The 18,318-nt window shown below is 41.9% G+C and overlaps 1 protein-coding gene across 3 annotated transcripts in view; it reads right to left on the reverse strand.

Moving 5' to 3' along the window:
* Window positions 1-9,332, reverse strand: part of CDK13 (cyclin dependent kinase 13) — a 118,516-nt gene extending 109,184 nt beyond the window's left edge. For all 3 annotated transcript variants that reach the window (XM_026502864.4, XM_057304155.1, XM_026502854.4), the window contains exon 1: window positions 7,922-9,332. In XM_026502864.4, the coding sequence (XP_026358649.1) occupies window positions 7,922-9,135 (1,214 nt within the window). In that variant the 5' untranslated portion in view covers window positions 9,136-9,332. The remainder of the gene's footprint in view (window positions 1-7,921) is intronic.
* Window positions 9,333-18,318: the final 8,986 nt, after the last annotated feature.

Consider the following 18,318-nt stretch of genomic DNA (forward strand, 5'->3'; position numbering starts at 1 on the left):
TGGTGGTGGTTACACAAGTATATCTATTTGTCAAAAGCCATTTACATGTATACTTAAAATTGGTAAATTATACTTTAATAAAACTGTTTTAAATGAATGAATGAAACATGTCAATATACCGGGGGGAGGGGGGAGAGACAACTCAAATTAATGCAAGTCTGAATATGAGAAATCATTTCTGGATGAGATGAATGAAGATGAAACCTCAAATATGGCTGGAAGAATGGCCAAGTAGGATTAGCCAGTTGAGAGAAGGGCATAAACTAAAGTGTAGAGCTCCTGCAATTCCACGTTTTTAAAATAAAGGTGTCCAGTTTGCACTGTGATCAGCATACATACTGAGAATTAAGGGTAGTTTGGGTCCGTCTCAGGTAAGGAATCTTAAGTGCCCAGCTCAAGAATTTGATTCTTTCAGTATGTTTCATAGAAAAATGATAGAATCAAAGTGGTATCTTAAAATTAATTTGAATGCAGAAAACAGGAGAGGCTTGAAGAGGAAAAACCCAAAGCAATCAGACCCAACAATAAAAATGTAAACAAAGGAGTTTCAAACTAAGTAAGAATAAAGACCACTGCAAAAGGACCAATAGAACAAGCAATTGACAAGAACCAGGGAAGGAGAAGAGATAAGTATTACTGAAGTTTTGGCACTGGGTGCCTGGGAGCAACTACTGTCACTTAAAACACATGAACATAGGCACAAGTCAACAGTTCTTAAAACATTTGGGGGTGCCTGGTGGCTCAGTCAGCTAAGCGTCTGCCTTCGGCTCAGGTCATGATCTGAGGGTCCTGGAATGGAGCCCTGCATTAGGCTCCCTGCTCAGCAGGGAGTCTGCTTCTCCCCCTCCCTCCCTCTCAAGTAAATAAATAAAAAAATCTTTAAAAACAAAATAAAATAAAAAAACAAACATTAACATAAACAATGTTAAAAAACAAAAGACAAACTCATGAAAAATATTTGTTATGCCACAAAAACAGTTAATACCTCTAACAGAAAGCTCTTATAAATTAATAACAGAAATGAATCAAGAAGTTAAAACATTCAATAAACAAATTAAAATAAATTCAGTCTTAAATTAAAGAAATGCAAATGAAAAATATGGCATATTTGACAACTCTAAGTGATAGTGGGACTGAGGAAATGAGCACTGGCACATTGTTGGGAAAAAAAAATTGGTAAAAGCTTTCTGAAGGGCAATATGACAATGTATCAAAATTACAAATGTGTATACCATTTTTGACCCAACAATTTTACCTCCAAGAAATCCAATATATAGGAGATAATGGGACAAATGTGCACAGCAACTAATTGCAACAGATACATACACATCTCAAAAATTTTCAAAATAAAAAACTAAGAATCTAGTAAAATGGACTTAGCCAAACAAGTTACAGTACATGCGTATAACAAACTACCAGAAGCCAGCAAGAAGAATGTATTACAGAGCACTGCATCCAAAGCAGCACTGTAATATGTTCCCATAATTCCTAAGATTCACATAAAATCTTTTGTCCCTATGCATATGTGCAGAGAGAAATCCAGAAGAACGTTATTCAAAACATCAAAGATAATCATCTCAGGTGGTTGGATTCAGGAGGACTTTTAATCTCTCACACTCTTCTGTACTAACTGAAAACTTCCACCTTGAGCCTGCAGTATCTTTGTGAACAGATGAAAAATAATGAAGAGCAATATCGGAAAAAGAAATGACTCCAAGAAAGATGAAATAATTGATTTAATGTAAAATAAGTGTGGAGAGTCAATAAAATATCTCAGTGAAAGTACCCCTATGCAACTGAAAATGCAGAAACAGAAAAGTGGGGAGGCATGCAGCCCATTATACTTTCAGTTTTCAGTTCCTCTCACTACCTTTTTCATTTCCATTTTATAAATTCCAGTTTTTAAGAGAGCAAAGGGAAAAAAAGAGAGAGGGGGGCACACCAAGAAACAGACTCTTAACTACAGAGAACAAGCATAATTACCAGAGGGAGGGGGGTCAGGGGATGGGTTAACAGGTGATTTGGGTTAAATAGGTGATGCGGATTGGAGCGCACTTGCTGTGATTAGCACTCGGTGTTGCAGGGCAGCACTGAATCACTATACTGTACACCTGAAACAATATTACACTGTATGTTAACTAATTGGAATTTAAATAAAAACTAAAATAAATAAATAAATAAATAAATTCCAGTTTTTAATCCTCTAATCTACATTCATTTTGTTTTCCACATATACTAAGAAAACTAGATTCTCTCACAATTTAGATGTGTAGAAATTCAAGGAACAAAAATCACCACAAAGAACTAATACTTCTGATTCTAGCCTGATACTTTTGCTTCTAACATCCACTTTAAAGTTTATAAATATCTACCTATAAAACAAAGCCAAACAAAAACAAAAACAACAAAAATAAAAATTTAAGTGATATTCATAGAAAAAGTATAGAATAAGAGATTAAAATGATCTAAAATATGAGTATTAAGCAATATTAATTTTCAACTGATTTTTCTAGAAATAGCTATAATTTTTCAGAGTTAGGAAATAAAACTTGGTGTACGGTTTTTTCAAAAAATTTGCACCAAGAAAAACAGATCACTTATCTTGATTAGTACAGCAGAGTGCAGACATAAACACTAGGTCTGAATTTATTCTATTCACACTAAAAGTGACTCCCAGCATCCTCAACTCATTCCAGTAAAGCAGCAGCTGGAAAGGGGAGGTTCTTAAATTCTCTCCTTACAAAACAATCACTTCACCCATCCTAAAGTATATGTGAACCAAAACAGCAAGTAAGTTCAGAGATGCAACTGCAAACTGTGCAAAGTTGGTCTGCATTAATCTGTGGAGAAAAATACTATTTAAATTAATTCAACCATGAATAAATACACATTAAAATTTGTCCTCCGGGAGCTTACAGTCTAGTAGAGAAACTACAAATGTAGCCCGTCAAATAATCAGAATATTAAATAGAATTTTTTAAAGCTCTGTAACAAAGATAAAGCAAAGTACCATAGGAATATAAGAATGAACTTTTTCTACATGAATGGAGCAAGATCTCAAGATGGTTGAATTGGAGCTGGGTTTTGAATGCAAAGTCCGAAGCAGAAAAAAGGGGGGGAAAGGGCATTTCAAGGTAAAAGAACAGCAAGAGTAAAAATATAGAGAAATAAAAGTGCCCCTTAAAATAGAATTCTGATAGAATGGGTCCAGATCATAAAAGGCATTACCTGACAATGCATTGCCAAGTCTGGACTTAATTCTATACAATGGAAATAACACAATCTGACCAAGACTTTAAGAAAATTCTCCTGAAAAAGAATGAATTGGGAAGAAAGGAATGGAAGAACGGGGAAGAAAAGAATGGTAATAGGAAGTCTGATTAAAAACAAAGGCCTGGGGGCGCCTGGGTGGCACAGCGGTTAGGCGTCTGCCTTCGGCTCAGGGCGTGATCCCGGCGTTGTGGGATCAAGCCCCACGTCAGGCTCCTCCGCTATGAGCCTGCTTCTTCCTCTCCCACTCCCCCTGCTTGTATTCCCTCTCTCGCTGGCTGTCTCTCTGTCAAATAAATAAAAAATAAAAATCTTTAAAAAAAAAAAAAAAACAAAGGCCTGAACTGAGGTGCTGAAAATGGAAATGGGATAAATATTAGTGTTAGAACAAATACATGATAAAGACTAGTAGATGTAAATGTTGGGTAAAGTTTGGTCAGAGAAGGAGCAAACCACAAGGCCAGCTAGAGAATAAGTGATTACAGGTTTGGAGACTTAAGACTTCACCTAAATTTCTACTCCTTCTGAGTGTTTCTGCATTTATACTAGTATCCTATATATCTGATATTTTTTAAAAGCATTTTAAGTATTACATTCATCTAAGGATATTCATGATTTATTTCTATTAAGTACAAAGTAAATCAGTATCATTTTATGAGTTAACAGGAGCTTTTTCATTATTCTGAACTGTCATTTTACATATTTGTGAAAAAAGTTTTTTAGGAAAATTACACTAAATTAACCATGACAGAGGTACCCCATATCATACACAAGTAAATACTAGTAACTTCACTTATTCACAACTACTGGTCCACCCATCTTTAGATTCCCAGGGTCATTATACCATTCCATAACGGAGGCTTCTGCTGCTCCTCAGTGGAATAGAACCTCCACAAGTTCAGAGAGAACCAATTAACAGTATATTTAACAATTTATTGTCCTGACTGTAACTGATCTGACTTGAGTGACTTCAGATCAAGATATCCCATTGCAAAAAAACCTGTCAATAACTAAGTATAATTAAAGTCTTCAAGGAATGTTTTTAGACTCATATTCATAAAAGCTACAAGTTAATGAGACAAAAGAATCTCTTTGTTTTTTACAATCCTGAAAATGCTGCAAAGAACGGCTGGGGAAAAGAAATCAATACATAAATACCCAAACAGGAGATGAATTTTAGCAAACAGATCACTACATGAGGGGGTCAGCTCACGACATGCTATGACAGTATCAATACCTAATATCAAGAGCATGTTACTTCAGTCAGCCCAGGGTTTGAATCCAAACTGACCCTGGAACAAATCACATAACTTTTTAGAGCTTCAGCTTCCCAATCTATCAATAGAAATGCAGGGGGTGAATGTATGTTGTTAAGTATTTATCAATACCTGGCACATAGTAAAACCCAATGTCAGTAACATTCCCTCCCTTTAAAAACAGCTCTACTACACTCTCACATTGTAGGGTCAATCGGCAATATTATGTGACTTCCCAGACCCCAACAGTCAAAGAGTAAAGAAAATAAGGTAAACGGGTTATACAGAAGAAATGTAAAACTAAGGAGGGACTGATGAAAAGAAAAGCATGAACAGAAAACTGAAGATTCAGACGAAGGCCTAGAACAGACAGTGATTAAAACTCCATAGAATGGAGAGGATTCAGTCTAGGAATTAACACCAAGAAAAATCATCATACTACGGTTTGAATACTATTTTCAATGTGCATGCATCTCCTTAAAATAGCTACGCTGACAATTCATTAATACATAAGGTCCATTTGGGCGAGTAAAAGATCATAGTGCTCTTTCTTATAGCATAACACATGGTCTCTATTAAATACTTATGCAATCCAGGCCCACAATATTTCATATGCTCAGTAAACTCCATCATCCCTTCATTCAACAATTATTAAGCGACAACTTGTGCCAAATTCTCCGTTGAACACTAGGAATACAATGGTGCGTTAAGACAGGATAGCTGCCTTCACAGAGCTCACAATCTAGCAGTCTATTCATTAAATAACATGGACTACTTAAGACATTACTAAATTCTAAAAGTAAGTAAAAAAAAAAAAAAAAGTGAGTTCAATTAACTGTTCCTAAACAGTAATAACATATTCGCTGTATTTAAAAATCTTAAATTTTTCCAATCAACTATGTTAGGTGTAAATTCTGGGCCCCGTATTTTAAGCAGGATGGTTGACAAACCGGGTATAATGTGAAAAATTTGAAAACCATACCTCATGACAAATGAAGTTTTTGGCCCAGAGAAGAAAAGACTCAGAAGACATGGCAAGTGTCTTATATTTTAAAGAGGCAGTAACATACAAGTTTGCTCTGGTTAAACCTGAAGCAGTGGGTAGAAAGTTATATGAAGGTAGATTTCTGTGTCAATGTGAAGAGTTCTAATAATTCAAACTATTCAATAATAATTCAACCACATTACATTTCCATAATAATCTATACTACTCCCATACTTTACAAAACATAAATTTTCACTTAATCCTTGAAATAATCCAAAAAAATAACTGTTTCCCTGTCATAGTTTAGGAAACTGAGTCTCCAAGGGAGGGTCTTGCTAAGATACTGAGCAAAGGAGGTCTGGAACTCAAGTCCCAAATCTAATGGAACAGGCTATCTCAAAGTAATGTCTTTCCACGTCTAGATGTATTTAGGCACACACCAAATGGACAGCTGTCTGGAATGTTGGCCAAGATGCTCTAAAGCTTCGTCCAAATCCGATCCTTTAGTAATACCGGTGGTCAGTATAAAAACCATGAAAAGATTCAGTAATGAATGGTCCTCTAGAATGCAAGCTTCATGAGGGCAAAGGACCTCATCTTCCTTCACTGATCTATTCCAGTCCCTAGAACAGTTACTGGCATATGATATGCTGAGTAAATATTTGGTAATACAAATAATACTAATCATACATATCACTACTACATTATATATATGTATATATATATATGTGTATATATATATACACACACACACACACACACACACACACACATAACATAGCACTATTAAGGACAGGACCTTGCTGAAGTATCCAGCAACTAAAAATTCAGATAAACACACACCTGATTCTTAAAATTGCATCACACACTCAAAATTGCTATCTGAAGACCTGAAACTTAACCTAATCAGTTTTCAAAAACAATGTCAATTGCAAAAAACAAACAACAATAACAAAAATGCAAACCTTCTGGCAAACCTAAAATATTTTAATTAAAAGTAAAAGGCAAGGTCTTACAAGAAACTGCATTTGGTGAAATGAGTTTTCAGCGTTGACAGACCTTTGCTTAAAGCATCAAGTAGCATTTTAAGTGTGCCTACACACTGTAAGAATAAAGAGATTTGTACAGCTGCTTTCACTTAAGGACAAACTCACACCCACATCTCTACTTGAATCCCGTCTTGACAAATATTTACTAGGCTGACACTTCAAAGTGACCTGCTAATTTTACAGGTATATGTACTGAGATTCAACGTAACTTCTACTTAGAGGTACTTGCATCCACTTGGCATTACTGAAAACTAAGACCAATAAGAAAAACACAACCAACGAAAACATCGTTGTTCAATACCCTAAACTCTAAGACCTAGAATTTCCAGACAGCTCAAGGAATAGAACCTGCGAATATTCAAAAGTTATTTTTAATTCATTTTGCTTAACAGGTATGCATAGATCAATGCTCACACTTTTTCTGAAGAATAGAATTATATAACAAGCAAGGTATAACAACTACAGAAAAGATTTACTCCAATTCCACTAGATTAAATTATACCTTTTAAAGGTTTCTAAACAAAGACCGTGATATTTAAAAATATAGCAAAATTTAAAGTAAATGTAAATAATAATTTAATATAATAGTAAACAGTGTAATACCGTGAGGATGTACTAGACCACTCACTTGGTTACACCAATTAATTATACGTTATTAGCAACTGGGTGTCATCACAAACCCACAGTGAAACAACAATCTTGTCATTTTTCTCTTGTTAACACTTAAAAAACCATTCCACACAAGAATATCACAAAATGGGCATCTTCCTTATCTTGAGAATTTAGAACTATAAGTTTCCACATAAGCTTTTTTCACATATTAAAAGAATAAACTTTACAGAAAAGCTGCTTTTTCAAACGCTGTATTCATCACCTGCAACATTTGCAATCCACATCTAACTCTGACATCAGCAAGTGATTCCGATTCTCCTTTACAGTATGTGGATCCGTTCCTAAGTCTCCAAAGATGAAACCTCTTCAGAGAGCTTTCAAAATTATGACAAATTAAACCACCTCTAGGTTTACCCAAAGAAACTGCTGGAAATGCAAAGAGCAGTTGAGAGAAACCTGTTAGTATGTTAATGCAACAAGTTTACAACTTTGAACTCTTTCTTCGAAATTTTCCCTGCCGGAGCGAGGAGAACAACTCTGATGGACCTGTTGCTTTGTCCCTCCAACTCACTAAAAGGTGTCATGGGCGCGCGAAAACGCCTCTCCCGCTTGAAGCCCGGTCTGAAGTTGGGTTTTCTAGCGCCGGTTGCAGACTTCGGCAGCTCTGAAGAGGCCAATCACTACTTTCCCTGCCTCCTGGGGATCTGGCCAGCGCAGCAAAAGACGAACGCACAGGGGGGCGGACTCACCTGATCACGGGGCTGTAGGGGCTCCGGGAGCGGCGCCAGCTGCTGCTGCTGTAGGGGCTGGGGGACACGTCGCCGCCCCGCTCGTAGGAGCTGTGGCGACTGTAGCTGGGGGAGCGGCGGCGGCTGTAGGGGCTCGGGGAGCGCGGCAGCCGCCGAGAGTACGGGCTGCTGCCACCTCCTGCCGGGCTGGGGGACTTGCGGCTCCTCAGGCTCTGCGAGGCCCTGTGGGACACTGGGCTGTCGTCCCGACCTCCCAGCGGGCTCAGGGACCGCTGCCGCCGCCTGTAGGCCTTGGGCTCGCTCTTGTCCTCCCGGTAGGCCTTGGGCGGCTCCTTGTAGGCCGAAGGCGGCTCCTTGGACGACTTAGTCCGGCTCCGGTGGGCCTTCAGGTCTCGATCTTTGCGGCTACTGCTGCTGCTAGACGTGGCCGAGGCGCTTTTCCGGCGGCCGCCGCTGCTGCTGCTGCTGCCGCTCTTGGCGGCCTCGGCCCGCTCCTCGCCGCTGTGGCTGTGGCGGCTGCGGGACTTGGAGGCCTCGCTGCCGCCGCGCTGCCCGTCCCGCCGCCGGTGCTCGCGGTGGCGCTCCTTGCTGCGGCCGCTGCTGCTGCGGCGGTCCCGGCGGGGCCTGCGCTCCGACCCCTCCCCGCGCCGCTGGGTGCCGGAGGAGGAGGCCGGACTCCCGCCGCTGCCCCCCGTTCCCCCGGCAGCCGTCGCCGCCGTTGCCGCGCTGGCCCCCCCCAGCAGCAGCCCCTGCTCGGACTGGGAGCTCACATCCTCGTATTCCACCAGCGGGGTCACACCCCCGCCGCTACTAGCACCGCCACCGCCGTCCTGCTGCGGCTGGGGCAGCGAGAAGACCCGACGCTTCTCCGCCTCCTGCCCGGCGCGGGGCCCGCGGCGCCGCTTCTGCCGCCCTCCTGCGCGCCTCTTGCCTCTCGCCAGCCGCTTGACCTCCAGAGGGGGGCCCGGGCTGAAGCAAGAGGAGGAGGCCGCGGCGGCGGCGGCTGCGGCGGCGGCCGTGCCGGGAGCAGCCAGGAAGAGCAGAGGCGGCGGGGGCGGCGGCGGTTGCAGGAGCTGCGGCTGCAGGAGCGGCAACAGCAGCGGCGGCTGCTGAGGGGACAGGAATCGCCTCCGCTTGCGGCGTTCCTCCAACTTCTTCTCCGCCCAGCTCAGGCCCCCGCCTCCCCCCAGCGCCGTGTCCGAGCTGCTCGGCATCGCCTAGAGCCCGCCGCAGAGCGCGGCGCGGGTGCGGCCTCCTCCCGGGTCAGATCCTGGCCATCTCCCCCGCCGGAAACGGGAACTGCTGCGGCGGCGGAGGGACACCGAGCACCAGGGCTGGCCAGAAGACGCGCCACGATAATCCGGGTCAGGACTCGGGTCCCTGGGTTCCAGGTCACAGTCGGGTATGCAGCGGCCTCCGGGCCTGAGGGAAGCAGGAATCCGGGTGGCAGAGCTCGCGATCGTGCTCGTCGTCCTATTCTCAGCAGCAAAAACACCAGATGCGCCGGGCGCTGACCTGCGGGGGAGTCCGGAGTCCTCCAAGTGCCCCCGGGGGTGGGGGAGCGGCCTCGGCCGCGCTCTCGGCTCGGGCAGCGCAACGCGGAAGTACCACCTTCGTCTCCGTTTCACTCCATCGCACCCTGACGTTGGGTGCGAGTTCAGGGGAGGGGAGTGGGCGAGACAACAACACGCCTCCGCCGCCGCCTCCTCCGCGTCGACGTCGTCCTCCTGTGGTGGCGGCGACACACGGCGGGCGCCTCGGAAGTGGCCTGGGCCTGACAACAACTCCCGGCCTAGGGCCTCGCGCACTCTGCCGCCCGCAGGGACGGGCGGCGGGGCGGGGCGAGGCGGGGGCGACCGGGCTGCGGCTCACGGTTGGGGCAGCGAGTGTGCGGGGCTGGGCGGGGGGCTGTTTCCGGGGAGATAGGGGCGGGGGGGAAGTTTCTGAGCCTGTGGCGGTGGGTACGGGCCCTGACTTTCTTCTTCCTTCGCCGCCGCCGCGAATAGAGGTGGCGGAGCTCCCCTTTCCTCTGCTTCCCCCCCCCCCCCTCCACGAGGAGGCTCCTGGTGTGCGCGGCCGGCCCCGGCTCGCTCCTCCCCTTCCCTCTCCGATCCTCGTCAGGAGGAGGGAGGGCGACGGGACTTGCTGGTTGGGCCCTAACCTCCACAACCCCTCCTTCTCGCCTCGCTCTTTCGGCCTTTCCCCTCGGCCCTGACGCAAGGCCGGGGGCGCGCACGCACGTCACGCTCCGAGAAAGCCGAAGGTGAGTGGTGTTGGGGCAAAGGAGGCGGGAACAAAGTTGCCGCGCACCACCGTGCTCGCTCCCGCCAGAGACGGGCGTGCGGGCCGGAAGTGGCGTAACGTAGACACGGCTTCACTTCCGGTGAGGATGGGACTATGTGTGAAGAAGGGTTAAAGAAAGGAGAGGATTCGTGCACCGCCCACTGCTGTCGCTTCAGTCTCTTCGCAGTGATGGCACGCCGGTCGTGCCTGTTGCGTGCAACGCGCAGTTGCACCGCCCGCCTGTTGAAAGGTCACGGCAACAGCAAGAATTTGGGGACTCATTAATAATGCCGTTAGGGGCCTTCTGGGCTGGGTAGTTACCCATCATGTGCCCTCTGCCAAACCCCGGGGAGAAGAGAGGGCACCCCGCAAAAGAAGGCGGAGGTGGCATTGGTTAAGCTGTCTTACCTACACTCAAGTTTGAGGCTCCATCTTAATCTAAAAACACACTTGGGAATCACAGTCTCGAGCTTTAGTAACACTGAAATTCACTTTAAAAAAAGAAAAAGCCTTTAATTCGGGGAGTAAATGAAACGTCAAAAAGGACAACTGAAAATCCCAGAATTACTACCAGCAGCTTCAAGTCAAAATATTTGCTCAAATGGGGGCTGCCCTCTCCACACTTCACCCGCTTTCTCCTTAATATCTAAACCTGTGGAACCACTAAACGTAGCCATTCAGTGACTTCTTGTCTCATTTCTTGCCTTGCCAAGCTTTACCTTTCAGAGATAGACTGGGCTCATAGGATAATTGGATTAAAGTTTAAAAGGGTTATTGGCTCTTAATATGCTTGAAATATCTTACTTTTTTTTTTTAAGATTTTATTTTTAAGTAATCTCTACACCCAACATGGGGCTCAAACTTACTACCCTGAGGTCAAGAGGCCAGTGCTTTACCAACTGAGCCAGCCAGGTGGCTTTCATGTGCCTGAAAAGATAATCTAAGCAGTCCACTCAAAGACCACATACAGGAAGCCCTTTGCAAGTTTATTTTTTCAGATCATCGGTTGATTCTTAGTTCCTAAACACTTGGTACCATCCATCATTCATGCCCTAGTGTAAATATTTTTAATTGGCTTGACATCCACTAACACTGTATTTCAGACTGGACTAATCGAAAAATCAGACTTCAGTGAAAGAATGAGTGCAAAGGGTGTGTGTTTGCTGAAGGATAAAGGAGGAGGCAAAGCATTGCCCAGGAAGGTAGACCTGGGTGGGCCACACAGTGGGGCCTAGTGTGCAGCCAGCAGGAAGTGGTAAGGGCATTGGGAAACTGAATAGAAAAGTAAGGGGCAGGGTGCCTAAAACAAATGTCTCCTTGGTAACACTTAGTGAAGATCTTATAGCCTGCTAAAGACCATTTAGCAAGTGGCTTTTTCCAAAAAATAGGATTGACCTCTACTATCATTGTACTTTGAAAAGCATGGAGTAACACAAGAGGAGAGCAAAATAAGAGGTTTATTTAGCAGTTTCTCAAGTCTCTAACCAATTTCACTTGAGAATGTCATCTATACTTGCAGAAAAACAAAAAGCGACTTTGACCCATAATAAATGGGCAGCTTCCGGGCCAGGTTGCAAACAGAAAAGATGTACTAAAATATTTTTAGTGGGGTCTTACTGCCCGCATATTTCTGCAAAGATTCTATCTTGGGAAGGATAGAAAGAAGAGAAAGAAATGAAGCATTATGAGCTCCTCAACAATACCTGCCTGCATACATTGAAATACTAATAATAGAGTTCAAACTAAAAAAAAAAAAAAATGAGAAGACCTTTGAATTAGAAGCCATCTATTTCTATAAGCTTGTCTACTTTTCTTTGTATAAAAACATTTGAAATTTCCACTTGGGACTATATTTTAGTATCTTGCTGTTGGTGTGTTATAACCTATTGCCTCCTGATTTTAAAAGAAAAAAAAAGCAGGTGGTAAGTTTTTTGCTTTCTTTACTTATCTGATGGTCATATCATACTATATCAGCTGTTCTTAAAGTGTGGCCTGAGACTGAAACCTATTCAGTGACTCAATGCAGTCAAAACTATTTTCATATTAATAAGTCATGATTTGTCTTTATCACTCTCATTGTTTCACAAATGTACAGTGGAGTTTTCCAGAGGCAACATGACACCATCATTCTGATGGCTAATAGAATGTGTGCTTGTGTGTTCATATGTTTTCTAGAATGTTCTACTGTATTAGGTTTCTCAAACGTGTAAACATTTGGAATATCTGCATAACTCAATGAACTAATATTCTCCAAGTGACCAATGGATGATGTTACAAAATTTTGAGTAAAACATTCATTCAAAGTGCAAGACTGACCAATGGGCTTTGATGAAACAGTACAAAAAAGTTCATTGATAAGATTTCAGATTCCAGTTTACACCTAACCTTTAAAAAACTGTGAATTTTGGTGTAGTATCAAAAAATAACCACAGATATCTGGAGGCTGTTAAAGGCTATTAAAATATTCCCTTTCCCAACAACCTATCTCGTTCATGTATTCACCGAAACAACATATTGCAACAAATTGCATACAAAGGCAGACGTGAGAATCAGTTTCAGTGCTATTAAACCAGTCAATAAAGAGATTTGCAGAAACATTAATCCTCTTGTTGTTTTGTTTGTAAAGATAGTTAATTTAAGTATTCACTGTGTTAATATATGATGGGGTTATTGTTATTTTAAATGAATACTTTTTAATTTTCTCCACTTTTATTTTTAGTGGGGTTTTACTGCCCGCATATTTCTGCAAAGATTCTATCTTGGGAAGGATAGAAAGAAGAGGAAGAAATGAAGCATTATGAGCTCCTCAACAATACCTGCCTGCATACATTGAAATACTAATAATAGAGTTCAAACTAAAAAAAAAAAAAAAAAAAAAAAAAAGATACCAATAGATAAAACTCACATAAATGAAACTCTTTGTGGTCCTCAAAAAATTTTAAGAGTATAAAGGGATCTTCAGACCCAAAATCTTGAAAATCTGATTCTCTGCTTCATGCTTCTAATGATTTCTGCAGTGTCTTTCAACACTGTTCCTCCTCCGGAGAATTTGGTTGTTTGACTTTCAATTAGGTTTTTCTCCACCTGAAAAAAATAAAGCTCTTCTTATGTCAGTCCACTATTCTTTATCATAAGGAAGATTATCAGCATATTATTGTTAGAAAAGCTGAAACAATGGAACTTTTCAATTCAATAATAAAAACGTAGTGGCTAAAATTTACTGAGTACTTGCTGTGTATCAGGCTCTGTGCTAAGAGCTTTATTTTCTCCTTTAATCCTCTCATCAGTACCTAGAAATAGGGTGACCACAGTTCTGGGCTTATGCCACTTGTTCAGGCATAATTGTTAATATTATCCCCTTTCCATCACATTAAAGTTTTCCAGTTTGGACATAAATTTTCTTATCATCCTACTTGTAAAAATTATTATCCACAGTTTACAAACGAGGAAACCAAGGCATTGATAGATTAAATGTCTTGCCCAAAGTACATCACTTGTAAATATGAATCTGGGATCCTAACCCAAATCTGTCTAGCTTTATAGTCCAGTCTTTTAAGAATTACAAGATGTTCCTGGGATACCGGGGTGGCTCAGTTGTTTAAGCAGCTGACTCTCGATTTTGGCTCAGGTCTTAATCTCATTGATTGTGAGATTGGGCACCTGCCTGGGCATGGAATCTGCTTGGGATTCTCTCTCTCCCTCTCTAAAAAAAAAAAAAAAAAAAAAAAATTACAAGATGTTTTACAGTGATATCACACCTGAAATTTATATTGAACACAACTATAGTAATAAACTCCCCAATTAAAAAAAATGTATAATGCAAAATTTATGACAACATTTTAAGATCAGTTTCACTAGTAAAACTCAGAAATAAAAGATGTGCCTCTCCCATGCTCATCTTTCACACAGTTTAGAGCCCGTACTGGCTATCAATCGTTTGCAGAAGAGCAATGCTGCCTCTGTGTGTGAGCACATGTGGGGATTTGGGGATGTGGGGAGGAATAGAGTTCTTTCTGGTTCAATAAAGATGAAGGGTATCTATTTATAGAACAGGAATGGTGAACTAAACTGCTAGAGGCCTTCCTAATATGGATTCTCCCTGATCATAAGTAACAGAACACTGGTTTTGCAGAGGGTATAAATATGCCTAGCTAAAAACTACATCTCCCAGTACTCCTTGCAGATGAAGGACATAAATATATTATGCAGTTCTGGCCAATGAAATACGAGTGGAAGTTGTTGGATGAGGCTTCTGTAAATGCTTCTTAAAATGAAAGGCAAATTTAACTGCCCTGTGCCTTTTGCCCTTCATCCTTACTTTTCTTTACGTCTGGAATTCAAATGCAACCCTGGAGTTTGAGCAGCCATGTTGTGACTGCAAAGGAGCAAGCATGTGCTAAGGATTACTAGGTGAAGGGAGGCCGGAGGGGCTTGTCTCTCTGAGGACATTGTGCATGTGTCAAAGCAACCCTGGACAAAAAAGACATAAAACTGGTAATATGTTTAAGCACTGCTTTTTCCAATTTTATTATAGTCAAACTAAATTCCTAAATATTGCAGTGTGACCCCATGTTCATTCCACTTTCACGATGGATATCATTAATTAATGACAGCACTCCTTGCTGGCACATTCTAAATATAGCCTCAGACTCCATCTCAAAATAAGTGCCTGGAACCCACACAGGAGCAGATCAGCCACATTGCCCAGCAGCTCGGGCTTGAGAAGGACATGATCCAAGTGTGGTTCTGCAGCCCTCACCAGAAGGGCAAACAATTTAGCAGTGACTATTCCGGATGAGAGGATTTTGAGGCTGCAGGTGTCCTATCTCAGGATCACCAGTATCCCTTTCTGTAGCACCAGGGCCTGATTTTGGTACCCCAGGCTAAGTCCCTCACTCCTCTAAGCTGTACCCCTCGATCCCTTTCCCTGAGGGTAGACCCTTTCCCTGTGTGTCTATCACTACTTTGGGCTCCCCCATGCATTCAACCTGAGATGCCTGCCCTCTCCCAGGAATGGGGAAAGAGGAGAGGGGAGAGCTATGAGAAGAGAACCCTGGGGTTTATACCAGGGCTTTTGGGATTAAGTTCTTCATTCACTAAGAAAGGAATTGGGAACACAAAGGGTGTGGGGACAAGGAGTTTTGAGGAATTGGTTGGAGGGAAGGTGAAGTTCAGTGATGCTGTTGATTTTAATGTATACATCGGTCATCACTTTGTTCTTAAAGAAGCCTAGGAGAGACAAAGCGAGGTAATGTATTTCAGAATAACATAATATTTGTGATAAAATGTTAAGGTAAATTTCACTAGTAAAACTCTGAAGTAATAGATGTGCTGCTCCCATGCTCATCTCTCACATGGTTCAGAGGCCCATTACCAACAGGTCAGAGAGATACCGACGATTAAACCTTGTTTCATGCCTGTCCTGGAGCAACTTCTATGATGATTTGGGGACATGAAAAGATGCTCCACATCATTAGCGATTAGGGAAATTCAAATAAAAACCACAATGAGATACCACTTCAAACACCAGGATGGCTATCATCAATAGCCAAGTTCTGTTGAAAAATGTGAAGAAAATGGAACCTTCATACATTGCTGGTAAGAATGTAAAAATGGTACAGCTGCTTTGGAAAACAGTTTGGCAGTTCCTCAGAATGTTAAACATAGAATTTCAATGAGACCCAGCAATTCTACTCCTAAGTATATACCTATGAGTTGTGAAAACATATCTCTATGGAAAAGCTTGTACATGAATGTTTATAGCAGGATAATTCTAATAGCCAAAAAGTAGAAAGAGCCCAATGTCCATCAATAGAAGAACGGAAAAACAACATGTGACATAGTCATACAATATCGTATTTGTCAGCAATGAAAAGGAATGGATTTCTGATGCACGCTACAACATGGATGAACTTTGAAAGCATTATGCCAAAATAAGCCTTAGTTTCTGTCTTTTAATTGTCACCCAAATTACAAAGTAGACAGTATTTTTTTAAATTTTGCATTTAAGTAATCTCTCTAACCAATGTGGGGCTCAAACTTACAATTCCAAGATCAAAAGTTGCATGCTCCATGGCCTCAGCCAGTCAGGCACCCCAACGTAGACAGTATTATTCCCATTTAACAGTTAAGGAAAGTACAGCTCAAAGAGATTAAGTCTCTACAGCCACATAAACAATACCATGAAATTGGAATGTTAATGGAAAATATATTCCTTTTTTTAAAGATTTATTTATTTATTTTAGAGAGCAGACTCCCACCGACTAGGGAGCCAGATGTGGGGCTCGATCTCACAACCCATGAGATCACAACCTAAGCCAAAATCAAGAGTCCAACGCTCAACCAACTGAGCTACCCAGGTGCCCCACTGCAAAATGTATTCTAAACACAAATAAAAACACTTAAGACAGTGTTTTTTGCTGTATAGCCACGTAATCCTTTCCTTTTCCTCTACTGTGTCCTCAGTGACCACACAAATGTCATCCATTACTTCTTCTTCTCTCCTGTTGATGCCTGGCCTTCTACTCAGTGACCTGAGCATAGCTAAGAATTTCCAGTGGAAATCAAGGGATTGTAGAGCTGGAAAGAATCTTTAAAGTTCAACTCAATCCCCCCATACTGCCTTCATTGATAGAAACTGAGATTTGAGGCGCCTGGGTGGCACAGTGGTTAAGCACCTGCCTTCGGCTCAGGGCGTGATCCTGGCGTTATGGGATCGAGCCCCACATCAGGCTCCTCCACTATGAGCCTGCTTCTTCCTCTCCCACTCCCCCTGCTTGTGTTCCCTCTCTCGCTGGCTGTCTCTATCTCTGTCGAATAAATAAAATCTTTAAATTAAAAAAAAAAGAAAAACTGAGATTTACACAAATGAAAGGTCTTGTTTAAGGTCCTACTACTACTTTGTATAAGAAATCCAGGTTTTTTTGGTCTCCCATCCAGTACTCTTTTTACATCAGACTTGCAGTTCTCAAACTCACTAGTGGTACTCAAAGACGTTCCAAGGGGCGTATGTGCTGGGAAAGTTTTGAGAAATTAGTGGTCAAATCCTCAACTTCCATACTTCTAAAATTGATCTGCTTGAGAATGTTCTTGTGGTCAAAGGTATCTTGCGGGTTCTCCTCCTTCCACTTTACAAAACAAAGACAACAACACTCGTTCTCTAATGTTAATGACACGTTGCCCAGAAGTGTAAGAACAAAGACAAACCAAGTCACAAATCAAGACACTAGTGTGAGGAAGGCTTTTTAAATAAAAACAATCTGTCTTATTATAGTAGTCGGTAACATATTTCTATGGACACAAGAATTAATAGAGGGCATATGAACTAGTCTAAAAATGGTTAATCCGAACATGAAATATTTTTTCTGTTTTGGTCAATTGTGTATTACTGATAGTTGAAATTTTGCCTCACACTAGGAGAAAATTATTTGCATTCATAAATTTCTACTTAAATACATATTTCTATAGCAGCGTGTTAAGATAAGGTGATCAATTAAAAACTTTATAGCAAAAATGTATGTTAGTATATTACATTAGGATAAAATTACGTGAGAGAAGTTGAATGCAAATACAAATTCAAAGAGAAAGGAACATTGTAAAATTCTGCCTATTGAAGGTTGATGCAGTTTTTCTAAAAGAATGAGAGTGGGGGCAGCGGCTGGCTGGCTCAGTTGGTAAAGCATGCAATTCTTGATCTGGGGTTATACATTCCAGCCCCACGCTGGGTGTAGAGATTACTTAAAAAGAAAATCCTACAAAACAAACAAACAAAAGAATGATAGTGGGTATCAAATAGCTATCATTTGACAGTCTTGGATATACAGAAAGTGATCTAATAGTTTTATTTGTAAATATTAATATTTATAGGTGCGCGTGGGTAGCTCAGTCAACTGAGCCTCCAACTTCTAGTTTCAGGTTGTGATCTTAGGGTCCTGAGATCAAGCCACAGGTCGGACTCCATGCTCAGCGGGGAATCTGCATGGGATTCTCTATCCCTCTCCCTCTGCCTCTCTCCCAGCTCTCTTTCTCTTTCTCTCTCTCTCTAAAATAAATGACTCTTAAAAAAATAAATGTTAATATTTATAATACAACAGAAAATTGCCTCCTTTGCCAAT

Source organism: Ursus arctos, unplaced genomic scaffold, assembly GCF_023065955.2.
Source record: "Ursus arctos isolate Adak ecotype North America unplaced genomic scaffold, UrsArc2.0 scaffold_3, whole genome shotgun sequence".
NCBI classification, from domain to species: Eukaryota; Metazoa; Chordata; class Mammalia; order Carnivora; family Ursidae; genus Ursus; species Ursus arctos.